Below are 18,900 nucleotides of genomic sequence, written 5' to 3'. Positions count from 1 at the left end.
CGTGCGCTCACGCGCACTCACTCGTCTTCGTCGTCCTCCTCCTCCCCGTCGGACAGGGCGGTGCAGGGGTGGATCTGCCGGTAGCGCTCCAGCCACTTCTCCACCATCTGGGTGACCAGGGGCGGGTTGCGGCGGCGGCTGCTCTTCTGCATGGCGGCCAGCGTGCCGCCCTCCGTCACGCAGCAGTCCAGCCAGTCGCGCAGGAGCCGCTCCTGCTGCTCCTCGTTGCCCATCTGGCAGACGCGCGCGCACACACACACACACACACTTTGTCAACTACTTTTTATCATCCATAAATCCTAATTATCAAGCATAATTATTAAACATTCATTCACAGAAACAAAGCTACAGTATCATGTTATGTTGTATTACATGCGCCGGGTACATGATAGTACTTTTAAGTAAATTTAGGGTAATTATAAACTTTTAATTGAATTGTCAATGTGATACTATACTCCAGTAATTGGGGTATATACACCAGAGTGTCGCCACCACGTCATCTACCTGACAGCCAACACAACGCAGCACTAACACCAAACGCACTTAAGGGGTGCCAACATGGCCGCCGGCCGGCCGGGCCTCACCTCTTGCGCGGACAGGAAGTGCACCTGCAGCAGCTTCCTCTCGCTGTCCACCAGCGGCAGCAGCGTGACCATGACGTCGTCGTCCGTGTTGAGGTTGGCGCCGGCGCCGCGATTGTCGTAGCCGTCGCTCTCCATGGCGACCAGGGCAGAGAAGTGCCCCCGCGTGTATCCCAGCGCGATGGGGCTCTTCCAGCAGAAGCTCTGCTCCCACAGCAGCGGCAGGTAGACGCCTGGAGGACACACAACCACAAAACTACTCACACATACGAACGCACAACTCCACTTCACTGCAGACATTAAAGAAAAGCACCCACCCACCCCATTACAATGGCACCAGTCTAGGGGTGGATATATTAGGCGAGTGAACAGTTGAAGTTGATGTGTTGCCACTTTATATATCCCACACCTTGACAGGTGCCATTGTTTCTGCGTGTGCGGGTAGACGTGCGATGACTTTTCTTTAAGGGAATCCTATCCAAATAATATGTATGAGTGGGATGTAAGCAGTTTCTTGACACTTGTTCCAAAGTAAAAAAAAAAAAAAGAAGAGGAGGAGGAAGGGAAGGAGGGAGTGGGTGGGTGAGGGAATCTGTCAGTTGTCTTTGAGATTGACAGCTGTCGCCTGTCACAGGGACCCTCACCATAAGCCCCGCCTCCAGGAAGAAGAATCAGTGCATGTGGAATACCTATTAGGTTGGGTGATTGTGCAAATGCAGGATTTATTATTTACAAGTTTAAGTAAGGTTTTTACAAAATAAAGTCCCACAGCAACAGAAAACAACGGGGAGAGACGTTTTTTTTCTGCTTGCTTCATTGTTGACATCTACCCGGTGCTTGTTGTTGTGACGGTGGTGCTGACATTATCAGCATTTTGTTAATTTGATCCTCAATCCAACTGATGTAAATGCAGGTAAATTCACATTCCATTTATTGCAGAATTTCTCACATTGTTATGAAATTCCCTTGACATACGGGTGGAATCACGGTTGTTTGTGGAATCTGTCAATGTTATAATAAACACATTGAAAAAATAATAATTGCGGTCAGACGGCAGCCCTACCACTAGATTTGCATTGAAACAACACGGTTTCAAACAGTCTGCAACGGCCAGCAGAGGACGACAGCGAGACTTACGCCCTGTACGGTTTAAAGTCTAAATGGTTTAAGTGGTTGTGGACAACAACCACAGCCTGTCATCATGAAAATGACAAGGACTTTCAAAAGCCTGGAAGACCAACCGACCTTGAAAGCGAGTGAAGCCCAACGTTTCTCCACGGAAACTCTTGTAGTACTTGACTCCGTAGACAATGATGGGTCTGCGGAGGATGTGTGCGAGGACGAAGATGTGGGTCTGCTCCAGGCTGGCGCCAGGCTGCAAAACACACGAGATAAAGCTTTGCAGCAAAACTAAATATTTACACACTGAAACTTCTGAAGGTTTTCATAATTATCAACCATTTGATGTTATGTGAATGTTAATGTGTAATGATGTTACCCCCCCATCCCACATCCTATCTGAAAATATGAATTGAATTATTGAATCAGATTGAATCCCATGTCGGAATCAATCTACGTTGTCACCCACCAATCGTTACATCTGGACATATTTTTTGGAAACGGGGCATACTCTTAAACGAGCACAGACATTGGCATTGAGTTGTCGCTGCTCCTTACAAGAAACATTGTCTCTCAGTTGTGTCTGATTCAGCAGAAATTTACACATTTTAGGAAAGCAGACTGCAGAGCTCACTGGCAAAAAAAGAAAACAAAGAACAGACCACAGCAATGCTTCATTTTCAAAGGGGCCTTCAAAGTCGTCATCACACACACACACACACACACACACACACACACACACACACACACACACACACACACACACACACACACACACACACACACACACACACACACACACACACACACACACACACACACACACACACACACAGCTAATCTGATCTCGGGGGATTGTGACGCTCGCTCTGCGTGGAAGGCTGGGTCATAGTAATAGCGTGGTAGCTTTTACAGTTTGTTTTTGTTGCCAGGAGAGGGGCTCTCCTGGCTAAAAGCCTGTAATCCCCTGGTCACATGTTGGAAAGGAGTGCTGCATCAGCATGCGTGCCTGCATGCACGCCAGAGATGAGCTGTCAGTCTTACAACTACATCTCAGCAAGTCCGTCTTGCTTATCGTGTGTCCTCCGTTTCACCTCGTCTCCCCTGCCTCTCAACTTGTTCCCACACAACCCATCATGGCGATCCATCTGGAACTGTCTTTTCAAGTCCCCATGTGCTCAGTCTCCGCAAAGCTTCCCGGGCAAAATACCATAGTTGTTTATCCTTGATTTGATATCCATATACTCTCAGGGTGATTACACAAAGGAGAAGGTCGTCAGCTTGTACTTAAAATAAATGGCCAGGCCTCCCACAGTGCCTCAGCCCCACTGCAGTTTATGGAAAACGCCCTCGAGCTCGGCATCTCTGGGCCCATTGCACAATTAAAATACACCAAAACCGGGGTGAAGATAAAACTAACATAACCCAGGGTTTTGGAAGAAAGAAATGAATGTCCGTTACGTTCCGCCCCCCCCGTCCCCCCTCCGTTGTCATTAGGGGACCCCACGAGAGAGAGTTCAGGAAGCCAAGTTGGCCCTCATGCATCAGAACGTCTTTCTCTGGAAATAACCAGACGTTTTAGGAATAAAGCAACATCATCCAGAGCTTGTGCACTGACATGGGGAGGCAGCAAGACATGCAGAGATGCACCGATCCATCGGTCAGTGACCGGATCGCCCGGTTATCAGCGTGATCGGTAATGACCGATGTCCGGCCAATCAGTCAGATATTTGATGTTGTGCCGGTTAAATTTACACGCATATGCACCGCACGATGGTTCACAATTGCTAGGGCTGGGTGGTATAGCGACTTTTTAAGGTATGTTGATATATTTTCAAACAAAATGAGGATGAGACAATACCGTTTATATCGATAGAGTTAAGATACATAACCTGTTTCTTCCGTAAAGCTGTGGCAGTGTTTGCATCTCTGCTCTCAAACACTCCACGTAACCCTCACAGGTTTACGTTTTTTGGGATGTTTCAAAAAATATGGTTGCTTGTTAGGAAAATCTGATAAGCGACTTGTTTTTTTTTTATATATACATACGCCATTTTCAGAAGCAATCTCAGCTCTCATCGCAGTGGAGCCGCCCCGTTGTGGCGCTGGATTTTATTTGTACTATAAAGCTCTGTCCAGTAACCTGTAGCACCTTTTTAGAGGCTTTAGATCCAGAGGCTGCTTGGTGAACAAAACATGGCCAGTGGATGAGGTGGGAGGAGAGGGGAGAATGATAGAATAAAACATCTGTGTTGAAACTACCTGACAATTTCATCTCAAGACTTTTAATGACTTTTAAATACTTTAAAGGACCTCCAGACACCCTGCTTCCAAGTTAATTTGTTGCCTGGCTCCCACTCCAAGCCTTCGTGGAATTTAGCAAAGTCCCGAATAGTGACCACCGGCCAATCCACCTCCCACGCAGTACTTAGGTATTCTTTGTTCTAAGGACCTCTTTGATTTGGTGCAGGAATGAATATCACAGACTAGAACCCTGTTCCCAGTTTACCTGACTGGCCAGGGAGAGGATGAAGGCCCAGTCCTCCTGCCACTGCTCCTCTCGGAGGGAGAAGTGCAGGCCGAAGCTCTGGGAGTACCACGACTCCCACTCCTTCCAGCGGGTGTAGAACCTACATAGTCACACAGACCAGGACAAAATGATAGTCTGCCATCACAGCACCCTTCCAGACACAGATGATGTTAAACAGTATTTACAGTGTAGCTGCATCCATTCGACCCTCTGGAGTATGTGAATAGAATCAGGCACCGATGGCTTGGATTGATTGATTGATTGATTGAGCCCTGTAGTCAAATTGTCATGACCACAGAAATGTTCCTAGCCGGGCGTGGCAGTAATGGCAACCCGACGGTTTGGTATGTCACGCCACGTCCATTAAAGGGAACACAGTCACAAACAAAAGAGCATTTTAAAAAGCCACAATTGAATTCAGGGCAAAAACCAGAAAGGGTTTCGTAACGTTGGACTGCACTCAGACTTTGTGATGATGATACTGTGTGACACAAAGCAATGTTGAACTTGGAATTTTCTTTCATTCCCTGCATTTATTGAGCCAATTAGACCACTTGGGATTATATTTTTGTGGTATATTATGATTGCTTTTTAGCCTTACCAAGCCCTAAGAAACCATTTACATAGCATGATGCAATGCAACCATTTGAATTTGCTTACTGAGTGTCTGTTTATTGTACACAGCCCACAGTCAGGAAATATTGCCACATGGAAAGTTATGATCCACATGTGACAAATGTCAGTGAAAAACAACTACACTGCTGCTGCTGCTGCCGAGAAAATAAGTCACCTAAATTACTAACGGTAACATAACGAGTGGTTGGACTAACAATTCAAGTCCATTAATTCAAATGAATTAAAGATTTAAAATTATTCACCGAGGAATGATTGTGATCCTTAACGGTCTAAATTGAGGAAATTGAGCATAATCTACTTATTTTTATTAAATGCATTTTGTATGCATAATACTATTGATTTCCTTTCATTAATGTAAAGCAAAGATGCATGATGTCTATGATAGGTGTTACTCAAATAAAGGCTATTATCATTATTACTATAGTCATCATTAATTATTATTATTCACTAAATGATGTCCCACCAGTGCGAGCAGTCGTGCAGGCTGTCGTGGAGCGTCTTGCGGAGCACCGAGTCCTTGTCGTAGATCCCCCAGGTGGCCTGCAGCACCGAGTCCAGCAGGCAGTCCCCGGCTGTGCGGTTCCACAGGGCATAGAGCCGGCTGTCTAGGCGGCCGAGCTCCAGGGACCAGTTGATGACCGGAGATTCCTCCTCCAATTCTACACAGCGAGGGCAGCGCGTGCGCACACACACACACACACACACACACACACACACACACACACACACACACACACACACACACACACACACACACACACACACACACACACACACACACACACACACACACACACACACAGGTCAGAAACTTAAGAATTCTTGAGAAGAACACACGTGCCTGTAAGCTTAAATAGGTCAGAGGAACAGGCCCCAGAATTCCTGTTGTGCAGGAGGGAACATGGACGATCGTTAATCTAGTGAGAGAGTGTGAACACACAGTGAGTATGTGTGTTTGTGCAATGTTTGGTGACAGAACACAGTGGCAGATTGCAACTCCCAGACCAGCACTCCTCCCTCTTCTTTACTGGCAGATCTGGATGCTGCCGCACTGGGAGATCCTCCCCCAAACACACACACCCCCAAAATACCCACATAATAAATTGTATAACAATACTTTATCAGAAGGGCTGGGATTTGTGCATGATCACACAATTCAATTGTTTTTTGATACAAACGGTTGTATTCAATATCGATTCAATCCAATATTGATGAGATGGTACACTGTGTCTATACTGATATTGACAATTTAAAAATAATGAGAATTGCTACCAGCTTTTCAGTATACAATCTGATGTGCACTGCAAAAGGATTTCACGGAACATCTGTCTAATCAAAAAATGTAATATTTCAGTTAATTAGTGACCATGGTGCGTCGAAAAATCAGCATTGAAAGTGCAGTCTAAGTGCAGTTGAACGTGTTCAGAAACTGGAGCGGAGAGGAAGAGAGAGAAAAGGGGAGGGGGAGAGAGGGTGAGAGGGGGCAGAGGCTTTCACCCTCTCCGCTCAGAGCTGTCGAGAAACCATGCAGCATTGTGATGGGATCTCACTTCCCCGCTCTACGTTGCGATTATGATCTCATACAGAAAGATTAGGTTTTTGGTCATTTCCTCAGTTTCTGACTTGTGTGATAAATGACACACGTAAACCCAACTCCGAGAATTGGAGCTTTTTTTAATTTTATTTTCTATTTCTCCTCCAGACAGCGATGCACCGTGTGCCGTTTCCGTTTTTATTTTAGATCTATTTATTTGCTTGTTTCCTACATGTATGAAACTTGAATACATGAAAAATATGATTTTGTTTTGCAAATGGATGACGTCAAAATATTAATTCTGAATATAGACACTACATACCTTTCTGCACATCACGATCCAACACCTCGTCAAATAACTTCTCTTGGACGGCAGGCGGCAGGTCCTCAATATCTGAGGAGGACGGGAAGGAAGCAAATTACATTTTCACGTGGATAATAGTCACCTAATAGCATCTCCTGCACCGGAGGCCATACAATCAGCTACAGTGATGCCACACGGAAGGAACGGCTTTTGTTATTCCATTCTGTCCTTTGACATTTCATCAATGGAGCGCTGCAGACATGATGTTTCTGTTTATTGAACTGTGTACGCACAGAGAGCCAGAACACTGGTGACTGTTCTGCGGCTCAATAGTGAATGGCACCGACTTTCTGTCTGAAAGAGACAGAGAGCGAGGGAGACATGGAGAACTGAGGAGGGAGACAGAGACACAGCGACAGAGGGGGAGAAAGCGACGACGAGCCCTGCAGCTGGCCCGGTGCCTCGTTCCGCCTGCACAATAACACTTGGATGCAAACAAAGAATATAAAACCACATTCAAGTCCTTCGTTGCAAAACCAACAGCTGCCCTGAAATGAAGTTCTAAAAACAAAATTCCCATAGGAGCTGCTGTGTCTCGAACACTCACTTCAAATGTGGGAGGGGACATGTACTGAAATAAAAAGCTCCGATCCCACTGCAAAAGGTTGCATTGAGCCAGTTTAGTATGAGGAAAAGGTGCCACTGAAATTGAATGATGAATTATGGATGGGCATTTCATTTTTCTTTTTTGTAGTTGATGACTTATAGGCATTTCAGTCATTTAGTCAAAGTCCCTCAGAAGTCTACGTCACTGCCTGAGTCGACACACTGATTAGTCCACTAATCATGCCCTAAACAGTACCGCAAGCATATGGTCACCTGAGGCACAGTGGCTGGGTCAGTTACCTGCAGGGAGGGTGAAGGTCACCAAGTCGGTCAGGAAGTAACAGGCAAAGTCTCCCTTGCGTTGGTGCAAAGAGGCGGCGATCTCCCTGCGGATCTGCTCCGTCAGCTCGGGGCACACCATGGACGGGATGCACTTAGCCGCCTGCTGGTTCACCTTGGAGGAGAGAGAGAGAGACAGACACAGAGAGAGAGAGAGAGAGAGAGAGAGAGAGAGAGACAGAGAGAGAGAGAGAGAGAGAGAGACTGACTTTTGGGGCGGTTTCGCAGGCGGGGTTTAATCTAAATCAAGTCTCAGATAATCCTACTTTAATGAATCTGGAATTTAAAAAAGTGTTTCGAGACTGAGACTGAGACGGGCGATGCGCAATGAGATGCTTGACGCTGACACTACCCAGCGTACAATACAGACTGGTCGGAGAGATGGTCGCAAGTCCGAACAGTCATTAAACAGGAAGGTTGTAGGTGTAGGTAGGTGAGGAGTACCTGTAGTATTGAAAATCAACCCAGATGATTACAGTCATCTGGAGAGCTTACATTGAGCCTAATATTTGTATAATAAACTGTGTAGCAGGAAGTGAACAGACGTGTCCTGTCACAATCCTGCCAGAGAAACTATGTGACCTTCAATGACTTTCCTAATCACAGACTGATCCTCCGTTTTCACCTCGCTCGCTTTGTGGCATGGAGTCCATTAGGGGCCGATGGCGAGATTGCAACCCAGTTAATCCTCAGACTAATCTGTAAAGTACACTTCCACTGTAATTATATCAGCTCTATATTGTTTGTTTCGCTCTGGGACTCTACAATGATGGGCATGCCAGTTATGATCAGAGAAATATAGATTTATGCCCCCTTACTAGCAATTTGTCAAACTGGAAATGTGGTGGCTTTACATTTAGTGCATCCCCAAGTTATTCCTGAATTCCAATGAGTGTCACATACAAACTCACACAATCATCCAAGCACTTAATTGACAAACTACTGCTTCATGCTGTATGTTTTAGCCAGGGTGTATAAATTCAACACTTTTATGGTATTGATCCAATTGCATTGTTAAATAAACTGGAATTCAAGAAAATTTTGTTGAGGAATTGGTATAAAGGACAAGTTATCACCTTTGAAAGTCAACGCCTCTTCACAGTGTTCTGCTTAAAGCAAGCACCCCCCACTATTCTATCCTCCACCTGTCCACTTCTAACTCACTTACTGGCCTCATCTGAGGCTTACCTCTGTGAGGAGGATGGCCAGCATGTCCTGCCTCTGGAAGCGGATGGCCAGATGGACCAGGGTGAAGCCCGTGTCAAAAGCTGAGGACCGGTTGAGGAGGCGCACCTCGTCGGCGGTCAGATGCCGGGCGATGTCTCCTCCAGAGGACTTGTAGGCCTCCACCGCTGCCAGGTCTCCTTCCACCACACCTGAACCACAGTGAGAGAGGGTGAGAGGGGGAAATGACTGATAAAGACAGATCAGTGCTACTGCAACAGTCAGGGTTGTTAGCACAAGGCAGCAGACAGAACGCCTTGGGACTCCCCCATAAAGACATTCAAGATTGATGTGTGCACGGAGGAACAGAACTACAGTGTTGGAATTTTACACCCAGTGTACAGGTTTTCCTCCTAGATCAGCCATTTGTGTTAAGCACCTGTTGTTTTCCTGGTGCTGTATTGTAACAAAGCCTTCAATGCCATCAGCCAGTGAGCCTGGAACATAATAAAAAAAGACCATTTGCCTTGCTTTTGTTTTTAAGACAGTTGCCAAAATGAAGAATGGATTAAACCAACTACTGGAGCGCTCCAGTACAGTGTGCCTGCTGATTATGAAAACCACTGAAAACTGATGAAAACTGGCAGTTCCATGTTCATGAGAAGCTCTATAGAAGGGTCCATCAAGATGTGAATTCATATCATATTGTTGCTAGTCACTACCAATTAATCAGAACTTAATCAGAACCTAATAAATTATGTGTCAAGGAAAAAATAATCCTCCAAAGCTAAACATGACAGACATGCAGTGTGAGTGAGGTTTCTGGTCATGGCAGCAATTCAGAGTTAAGATTTTCCCCATGGGGCAAACAGCTGTAGATTTAACCACTGGCTGAGCCAGTGTGAACTGTTGTGAGCCGTGCAGGAAACAAGGCTTGAGTGTCAGAACAGCAGCGCTGCTTTTAACTGCTCTTAGCTGCTCGCTTTCAGAAAGATATGGCAGATGCAGGGTGGTTCGTGCACATTAATTCCCTCCTCCTTTCCCAACAGAGGCCCCATCCTCAACATCTGTTACAGCTGAAACAGGGGAAAGGGGGTTGCACAGCAAAGCCTTAAGCAAGGGCTAATTTTAAACACACTCTGGCAAGGGAGCAGAGTATTATGACAGCTTACCTTGACAAGGACTAGAGCTGGAATGTGCCAAGAACCCTATGTCCTCCTTCAGCTTGTGTACCATGAAATTTTCCATACAAAGCCACACAGCAAGATATGAAAGGATTAAGGCCGCCTCACAGTAGGGCTGGCCGATATATTGTATGTGAAGGTAAACCTGTATGGTTTATATAACACTGCCATGTCTTTATTAATTATTACAGCACTACAGCGACTCATTCGCAACAAAATAAACGAAACAGGGAATTTTCAATTAAAAACACTATATTGGATTTTACCACCACGTTTCGTTGCATTCTGAATGATATGACCCTTTGGCCATATCGCCAAACCCTACCTTATAGTATGTGCACATGAGCGCTTGTGTGAAACAGCAAAAGTTACTGTAAACTAAATGGCAATAATATGTCAGATTTGTTTCAACAAGTCACTACTATGTTCTTTAGGAAGCATCAAATGATTAATCCAAGTCTATCAGACACTGGAACATTTTCAAAAGAACAAGAGAAAAGGAGGAAGCAAATAGGTCCACTCCAAGCTAATAATAGCACAATAACTAGCAATAAAAATTCAAAATTTAGAGGGCAACCTGTTACTGATCATTCACATTCTCTGCAAAGGAAGAAGCATGGTCTGTTATGTTGGCTTCAGGAAACATGAGAACAATATTACACAAACAAGGCCAGCGTCCCTTTTGCAGAAAACTACCATCAATGGGATCATCTCAGTTTGGGTCAAAATAAGCAGCACTGAAACAACACTGAACCATTCTGAGATCTGAGGAAGTGCTGCTTGGGCCATAATAGGAGTTCTTAGGTCTGGCATTTCCTCCATTTGCAAACTGAGACCTCTCCCAGATTTTACATATTCAACCATAGCAATAAAGTTAGGATTCAGACAAGCATGAGACAGTTCATGAAACAGGAAGCTCTGTATCAGGCAGATGTAGGGCATAGGGAAATGACCTGCCTATGTCCCTAAGAAACACTTTTTCTATTCCTCAAAGGCAAATACCAAAACAGGCTAGAGGTGTGTGTGTGTGTGTGTGTGTAATCAATGCTAATGTCAGAATGACAAAAGTCACATGCTGTCCACATGTTTGTTAGGTATGTTTTTGACTGGTGCTTATGTCTTTCCAAGGCTATTTTTGGCTCCTGAGTGCTTGACTTAGCACATAGGCATCGCTGTTTACCGCGTCTGTTGACTGAGAGCCAGGGTCTTGTGTGTGTGTGTGTGTATGGTCCGCTTTGACTACTGCCCAGACGGCCCATTCATCCCCACCGGCCAGGAAGACCTTGCACCCACTCACTCTCTGAAAGACACTCTCAGTGGCAACGACACACTCACACCGAGGGCATCAGTGGAAGTTGGATCAGTTTCCAAAAAGGCATTCAGCGACTCATTGACGCATCTTCGCTACACTGCAATTCGGCACCATTTACATCCTTTTAATAGGCAACAAACTGATTACTTCCACTAGCATGCAGCTTGGGTTGGAAAATACTTTCTTTCATTAACTACATATATTGACAAGCACTTGCTTTACATTTAAATGAAGGTCAAAATTCCTGCTCCACTCTAGTTTACTCTAATGTTTTGAATTTCAACGATGGTTCCACAATTGGCAAATGGTTTGAATTCACCGTCTTGGCAAAAACAAAACAATGAGAGAAAAAACTAAATCCACTACCATGCAGCCTAGAACAATTGAAATATTGCATCAGTACAGGGCTTCTCTCTGCCTCCAGAGCCCATGACATCATTAAGGGCAATGAAAAGTGGCCATCACAATAGAAGGCTTGTTACAGCACCCATAACAGGAAAAGATCAGGGAGGATACACACCATTATGAAACATTCTGTAGAGAATTTTGAAGGGAGAAACAATAACAAGAGTAATCTAAACAATAAAAGTGAAACTGTTTTTACAACCAGTTACGTCTAGGAACACACCGACCAGACCGACCCAGTTAAAAGAAGGGAAATTTGATGTGCCAGCCTAAATACACAACTCACCAGCACAAGCATTAAGGAAGAGCCAGTCTGTTTTCCTCATTCGGTTTTTAATCTGCTTTAGCTTTTTGAAGTCGACCTCCTGCTCTTCTTTGCTGCTCATGGCTCCCGCTGCCAACTCTATCCTCTGGAAGTCCATTTTGACCTCCCCCTCCCTTTTTAGGGCAGGTGGGGAGCGTCGCTGGCCCCCACTGCAGCTCCCCCTCCACCGGGCCCTGTCCTGCTCATTGATAATTGGCGATGGCTGATCAGACTCAGCCAGCTCTATGGCTTCAAGGTGGTTAGGCCTGGGCTGATTGCACACCACACACTTCATAGTTTTGGGCCAGTTCTGATACGTGCACACTGTACATGTCCAGTGCCGCTGGCCAGTGTTGAGTCTGTTCCTGTCATTGTACTCCTCACAGGGGTCCACGGGAGCCTGGGTTGCGGGGTGGCAGCCTGCGTTGGAGCCCGATGTCTGAGGTGACTCGGTGGGACTGCAGGTCCTCTGGCGCTGGCTCAAACACTGCGTGCAGCGCACAGCCCGGGGCCAGTTCAGATAAGTGCATACCTGACAGGACCACTTATTAGAGGTCTCAGTGGTGCTGGCCTGTCGGACCCGGGGCCTGGCGCTGGAGTCTGGACAGATAAGGAGACTGCTGCTACTCTCAGTCCTGAGAGGGTTCCAGTCGAGACCTGGTTCTCGACTCAGGCTGCTTGTGTAGCGCTCCTCCGTGATGATGGGACCGCTGGACCTCTGTGCACGGCACATGGTGCACTTGACGGCAGAGGGCCAGTTCTCATAGGTACAGTAGTCACAGGACCACTTCATTCTTTGTTCGGTCATCATGGATCCTTCCAGACTGGCAGGCTGCAGCAGTAAACACAAAAGTCAACTCTTGGCAGTGTGCGCATACATTCAGTGCTGCAAACATACACACAAATTCATATTCTTATATTTTTTGCTTTTGTTATTCTTTTTACTCAAACCAAGACAAAGCAGCCTTGCAGGTTATTGCTGGAAATGTAGTGAGTAAACAACGTACTTTGCCCATTGTTTTTGAAACTACCAAGACTGGTTTGTCATAGTCGCTGACGAGCTATACCATGGAGAACTTTGGCAATAAAAACTAAACCGACAAACACATATATATATATATATATATACATATATAAATAAAATTTTAATAGCAAAATTTGACAATATACATTAAACTCGAAACTTCACAAAACATAATTTGACAACAATACAAAAAGACAATAGGGCATGAACCTCTGCATAAACAATTCACACATATAGGAAACTAAATCACTGGAACCTAAACCAGGTTATTACGCACAACGCGGACCCACGTGATTGCTGACGTCACCTCGGCTAGCGTCGTTTAATTCACGCCAAACGCGAATTAACTCCTCTTCGAGATGCTAGCTGGCCAGCTAACAAGCTAACGCGTACAACAGTGGACTCGCGACAACACACTTGAGTTTAACGCGAATTAACTCCATTTTTTTTTTTTTTAAGACAAACAACCCGCTTCGCTGGACACCACGCCGTGCAACAGCCCCACGCCCTTACCCTTTGGGGAGCCGAAGGTGTCGAGTCGCGGATTATGTAGTTATCCACCACAACTCCATGGTTTGTTCCGTCTCTGTGTTTTAATGGCGGCGACAGAAAGACTAGTGACGCAAGACTCGCGAGCGATTCGCTCGCAACGAACGAATCTTTCAAATGACTCGAGGGTCTGGAGTCATTCCGGCAAAGGAGTGAAGCGTCTCAAACTGAAGTAATTGGTGAGGGCGAAACTGGAGACCGAGGCTTTTGGTGTGACTCTATATTTACATTTTGACATTCCACCAAAATAAATCATTTGGACATGAGTCGATTGCTTTTAATGCGGTTCGCGCGCCGCACGGGCCGCTAAAATAAATCGTTTTTGAGAGAATTTGGCTTAAAAAAGGGGGGGGGGGGGTGAGGGATGAGAGCTTTGCGTTCCCGCGACATAAGTAACCACGAGAATTAAAAGGATCCTGGCGGGCGTTCCATTCACGACCCCCCCCCCCCCCCCCCCCCCCCCCGACTCCTGTTCTCTCGCGTCACACCGTCCGCAACCCAACGCGCGAGGGGTCGCAGAATCGAACGACTCTTTTTTTGTTTGTTTGTTTTGCCCCCCCCACCACCACCACCACCACCACCACCACCACCACCACCGAGTGACTCGTCGGGAACGGAGCCGCAGAGGACGAGTCGAGTCTTTCGTCGCTGAGCGCTGGCACGGGACGTCACGGGGCCAGCTGGCACGGGACGAGACGTGATTGGCCGAGGGCGGTGTTGGCCACGCGCCCCGGCCTTTAAAGAGGGAATCCGTCGGATCGCTCCGTGTCGGCTGGGTTGACACTACAAGTCCCACAATGCCGTTCGAGACGCCAACGCTTTTGTTTTTCAACCTACCCCCCCCCCCCGCCGCCCCCCCCGGGGCCGCCGCCATCGACTGGCGGTCGGAGCTCGGTCATTTGTTGACATGACGACTACGTAGTGTTTTCGATCAAAGTTTGACGTGTTTACAAATGAAAACCTATGCGATGGAAACTTGGTTCACCGCTGATAGTGTGCGCCGCCACGTTGCCGTGACGTCAGGTCTGTAGTAAAAAAAAAAAACAAGAGCGAGGCGCATGAAAAGATTGCAACGTCGCATTGCAAGTGAAATAAAGTAGCATATTTTCGGATAAATGTTACGCACACAAACATAAATACATACATACATGCATACATACATACATACATATATACATACATACATATATACATACATATATCATCGTCTGACCAGCGATGGTACTTGGTAACAGGTCCCCGGGCGCGTCGACGAATGCTGCCCTCCTCGGGGGAAGGACAAGCCAGGATGGGAAAAATGCAGAGGCCACATTTCACTGGCCACCACCCCAAATAAAGCCTGTGCATGTGTGTGGTTTTTTTTAATTTATTTTATATATATGTGCATGTGTTGTAGTGCGGTCATGTGACAAATAAAGATTCTTAATTCTTAACATACATACATACATACATACATACATACATACATACATATAAACATATGCATACAAAGAAAACAGGAACTCAATACATTAAGCTGAGAGAGACGACAACAAACCAAACAATAACAAAGTGCAAAGGAAGAATGCAAAAAAATATAAACATATCAGAAATACAAATTATAATGTAGATATTGGTATGTGCGCTTGTATATTAAGATAAATAAAATACAAAAAATGAGTGTGTGTGCGCGGGGGGCTGATTCGTTTGTTGACATGCGGCATATTGACACGCCCCCTGTCAGATGACGTCACGCGGAAACATGGCTGCCTACTTGAAGCGGTTGCACCACGTTTCCCTACACGTTTCCAGCCTGGACAAAACAGCCGAATACCTGATCGACAAACTGAAGTTCACCCTGTTCGCGGCCAGACTCACCAGCCGGTCCAGGCAGCTGGCTTTCAGGAAAGGGGCAGCGGTGTTCGTGGTGAATGAGAGCGCAGCCCGCTCCGGTCGGGGATTGAATGAACCCACCGGCGTCGCGGCCGAACGTCCTCCCCATCCCGCCCCTCGGTACTGGGATCGCTCGCCGACACGCGACGGGGACAACCGCGGGTCGTGTCTTTACGACGTGGACTCCCGGTGGCCGGTCGACACCGCCTGCAACGTGTGCTTCGAGGTCCGCGACGTGGAAAGGTCATTCGAAGCCTTCCTCCGGGAAGGGTGCGGCGTCCTGGTGCCCCCTACCGTCGTGCGGGACGGCGCCGGGCTCGTCACCTACACCGTGGTCCGGTCCGTCGTGGGCAACGTGTCCCACACGCTCATCGACACGACCCGGTACTCGGGGGGCTTCCTGCCCGGGTTTCACGACGTGGGGGACTCGAGTGCGCCGGGGCGTGACGGCGAATCAGTCACGCATTTCGATCACATCACCTACGCCTGTCCCAGGAAGGCCACACCCCAGGTCATGAGGTGGTACGAGAAGTTTTTTGGGTTCCAGAGGTTTTTCATTGTCGGGTAAGCAGGCCAGTTCCATGTTCAATTGAACCTAATGATTGGTTAAGTCTTATCCTATGGAAGGCTGGCTGTGTGTGTGTGTGTGTGTGTGTGTGTGTGTGTGTGTGTGTGTGTGTTCGATGGCAATAGATGGCTTTTCTAAAATGGGGTTAATATTCAACAAATAAAAGGTCAATATTTTTATTGACAGGTCACTTTTTTTTGTTGTACAACTACTACTGTGTTAAATGCATATGTATAAATGTGTACTTTATTGAAGTACACACACAACATTTTGGTGTGTGTGTGTGTGTGTGTGTGTGTGTGTGTGTTCTGTTCACCATGCTCTTTTGTTGTTGTTGTTGTTGTTGTTGTTCTGGGCAGTAATGAAGATGAGGAGGAAGGTTTTGTCATTGATCACGACGACGTCGGATTACGTCTGACTGCCATGGAGTACTGGAAATGCAGCAAAGCCGGGATCTCATTGTCCTTTGTGGATAAAAAAGAACCCGACTGCAAGTTTGTCATTGCGGAATCCCTCCCTAAACAAGGTGGCGGCTGTCATTCCGTCCCGTACCACAGCTTTTAATCCGCTATCTGTCATTCCGTGAATTTCCACATGCTTTTGTGTGTCGTTTTTCGTTTTTCCTTTTTGAAGGAGCCAACCAAGTGGACACCTTCTTGGAGCAGCACCGGGGTCCAGGCATCCAGCACATTGGACTGTACACGCAGGACATAGTTTCCACTGCACACACGATGGCTGAAGCCGGCGTCCAGTTCTTCTCCCCCCCGCCTGCCTACTACACCGAGGTTTGCCTTCCAGAAGCAAGGATTCCACCATGACTCGCGTTCTATTTACCACATTGAAAGCAAAATTCAGTAGTGGATATTGCAGCCGAAGAGATTTCGAATTTGCATTTTCCCCTCACCTCATTATAATAATGTTTGTCTTGGGCGCCTTTAGATTTTCAGTCATTTTCAAATTGCTTTTAAGCCACTGTTCTATCAATTCAATTAACAATCAATTCGGCTTTTATACCTAAAAAGGGCACATAGAAAGAGTAAAACAAGACAATACTTAACACATAAGGGAACAATTCACAATTCATTGTTGTTATTATTTCACTGGTGAGTAATCGCTTTTGCACTTCGGAGCAATTAGAAAATGCGACTCTTTCATCATGCACAGCCGCCCTCGAGCAACCCTCTGCGCTCTGACAGGTGGGCAAACTGCGGGAGATAGAGGAGGCGGGCCACGACCCCCAGATGCTGGCCCAGCACGGCATCCTGCTGGACACAGACCTGCACCGGGATCCGGCACCAGACACCATCAGGTGAGAGGAAATGCACGAGAGCTTCCAGCTTGCTTCACACCTAGTCCGTCATTGATCCGGCAGCCGGTTCCTCCCCCTGGTGGCCGCTGGATGAACTGCGTCTGGGTTTTGGTTTCAGGGAAAATGGGAGATCTGTTTTGTTTTTTTTCCCCCCAGAACAACATTGAGTACTTGGCTCAGCTGGACTTTTATCTGAATGACAGTTTAAAATCACCTTTCAATAGTGTTTGCAAAGTGCGGGGGGGGGGGGGAAGAAAACCGAAACTTGTCTCGGGAGTTGAAAAACGAAACGCGCTTCGATTGGACACTGACATTTTTTTTCCATGTACGGAATCCCACTCTCCATAGCAATGAATGGGCTTCCGGTTTGTTCTTGTCGTCTGTCGTTTTAGGTGTGAAGCAGGCTTCAGGATAGGATATACGTTTGGTCGTTATTCGGGGGGGGGGCCCCCGACTGAGCGTTCTGATCTTGTCACCGCATGTTTTCAGATACCTCTTACAGGTGTTTAGCAAGCCCATCTTCGCGGAGGACACCTTCTTTCTCGAGCTCATCGAGCGAAGAGGGGCGTCGGGATTCGGGGAAGGGAACATCACAGCGCTGTGGAGATCGGTGCAGGCGTACATGGACAACGGCAAGGGAAAATATCAGGGAACGGGCCCTCCAAAAACCGTACGACCCGCCCAACATTAATTGCACGCAAGCATTTTCAAATTTCCACCAAATATTACGTTGTTTTATTTAGGTTTCTTTTGTCCTCTACCATATGAGTCTAAGACAGTGTTTTTAACGGACAAATTCTTCATTGTTGTTGTATATACAGATGCTGTATATATTTATATAGATGGCTGAATATAATGTTTTATGTGCCTGTACTGTCCTTTGATGACAAATTAGCTGTTAACTTTAAGAAGTTACAAGTTGCACGCCCGTCAAGTTGACAGTATGAAGGTGTTGCTTTCTGTATATAAAGAGACAAAGATATCGAGCTGTGATAAAACCAAAATAAAAAATGACTCAAAGTCTTTGTCTTCACTGTGTCAAAGCAAATTGGCCATGACCAACACAACAAGCCACGACCAAACTGTTCTGGATTCGTCATTTGCTTCGGACCCTGAAGACCCGTCGCCACACTTCGCCGTTTGAGTGTGCAATTGAACTTGAAGGAACTTGTCTGCGCCTCAGTCCCTCGGTCATCACGGATACACACATTAATCAAAAAAAAAAAAAAAAAATTTGTAGTGGGGTTAATTTGTGTGACAACTTTTCACGCCTGATCATCTTGGATCTTAGTTCATAAGCTTCAGACGAATAGGTCGAATATTTGAACATAATTTTTTTTTTTTATGCATAAAGTATCTCAGAAACGAGTATACTCTTTAATATGTATGACTAGTAAGCTCTGCAGTGACTTCAGCTAATAATGCCATTAGTGGATTGCTCCCTCTCACACTGCGTTGAGTCACGGTGACGGAACAGCTGCATCCCTGACAAATGCTTTGGGTTTAGTGACGTGTTTGCTTTGGCAGAAGGTGAACGCGAGAGCATCTTGGATGTGGTTC

At 46.3% G+C, this 18,900-nt stretch overlaps 2 protein-coding genes across 4 annotated transcripts in view; one reads left to right on the top strand and one right to left on the bottom strand.

The window, feature by feature from the left end:
- Window positions 1-13,855, bottom strand: part of zranb1a (zinc finger, RAN-binding domain containing 1a) — a 14,250-nt gene extending 395 nt beyond the window's left edge. The window contains exons 1-10 of one of the 3 annotated variants that reach the window (XM_080021422.1): window positions 13,556-13,855; window positions 12,001-12,850; window positions 8,838-9,025; window positions 7,611-7,764; window positions 6,723-6,794; window positions 5,330-5,525; window positions 4,210-4,330; window positions 1,827-1,956; window positions 585-814; window positions 1-233 (exon numbers count right to left, since the gene is read on the bottom strand). The exon at window positions 1-233 is cut by the window's left edge and continues 395 nt beyond it. In XM_080021422.1, coding sequence (XP_079877548.1) covers window positions 18-233; window positions 585-814; window positions 1,827-1,956; window positions 4,210-4,330; window positions 5,330-5,525; window positions 6,723-6,794; window positions 7,611-7,764; window positions 8,838-9,025; window positions 12,001-12,829 — 2,136 coding nt within the window. In that variant the 5' untranslated portion in view covers window positions 12,830-12,850; window positions 13,556-13,855 and the 3' untranslated portion in view covers window positions 1-17. Of the gene's footprint in view, window positions 234-584; window positions 815-1,826; window positions 1,957-4,209; window positions 4,331-5,329; window positions 5,526-6,722; window positions 6,795-7,610; window positions 7,765-8,837; window positions 9,026-9,252; window positions 9,311-9,985; window positions 10,038-12,000; window positions 12,851-13,555 lie in introns of those variants that run through there. The other 2 variants (XM_080021423.1, XM_080021424.1) reach the window with 2 other exon arrangements.
- A 1,477-nt stretch (window positions 13,856-15,332) lies between these two features.
- Window positions 15,333-18,344, top strand: hpdl (4-hydroxyphenylpyruvate dioxygenase-like; the record flags this gene model as incomplete). Its single annotated transcript, XM_080021944.1, has 5 exons — window positions 15,333-16,027; window positions 16,391-16,557; window positions 16,665-16,816; window positions 17,228-17,340; window positions 17,830-18,344. The coding sequence occupies 5 exons, from the start codon at window positions 15,333-15,335 to the stop codon at window positions 18,029-18,031; spliced, it is 1,329 nt and encodes a 442-aa protein (XP_079878070.1). The 3' UTR covers window positions 18,032-18,344.
- Between the last annotated feature and the right edge of the window lie 556 nt (window positions 18,345-18,900).

Source organism: Zeus faber (genome assembly GCF_960531495.2).
Source record: "Zeus faber genome assembly, chromosome: 20".
NCBI classification, from domain to species: domain Eukaryota; kingdom Metazoa; phylum Chordata; class Actinopteri; order Zeiformes; family Zeidae; genus Zeus; species Zeus faber.
The sequence above is the reverse complement of the archived record's forward strand: the minus strand, read 5'-3'. Positions and strand labels throughout refer to the sequence as shown.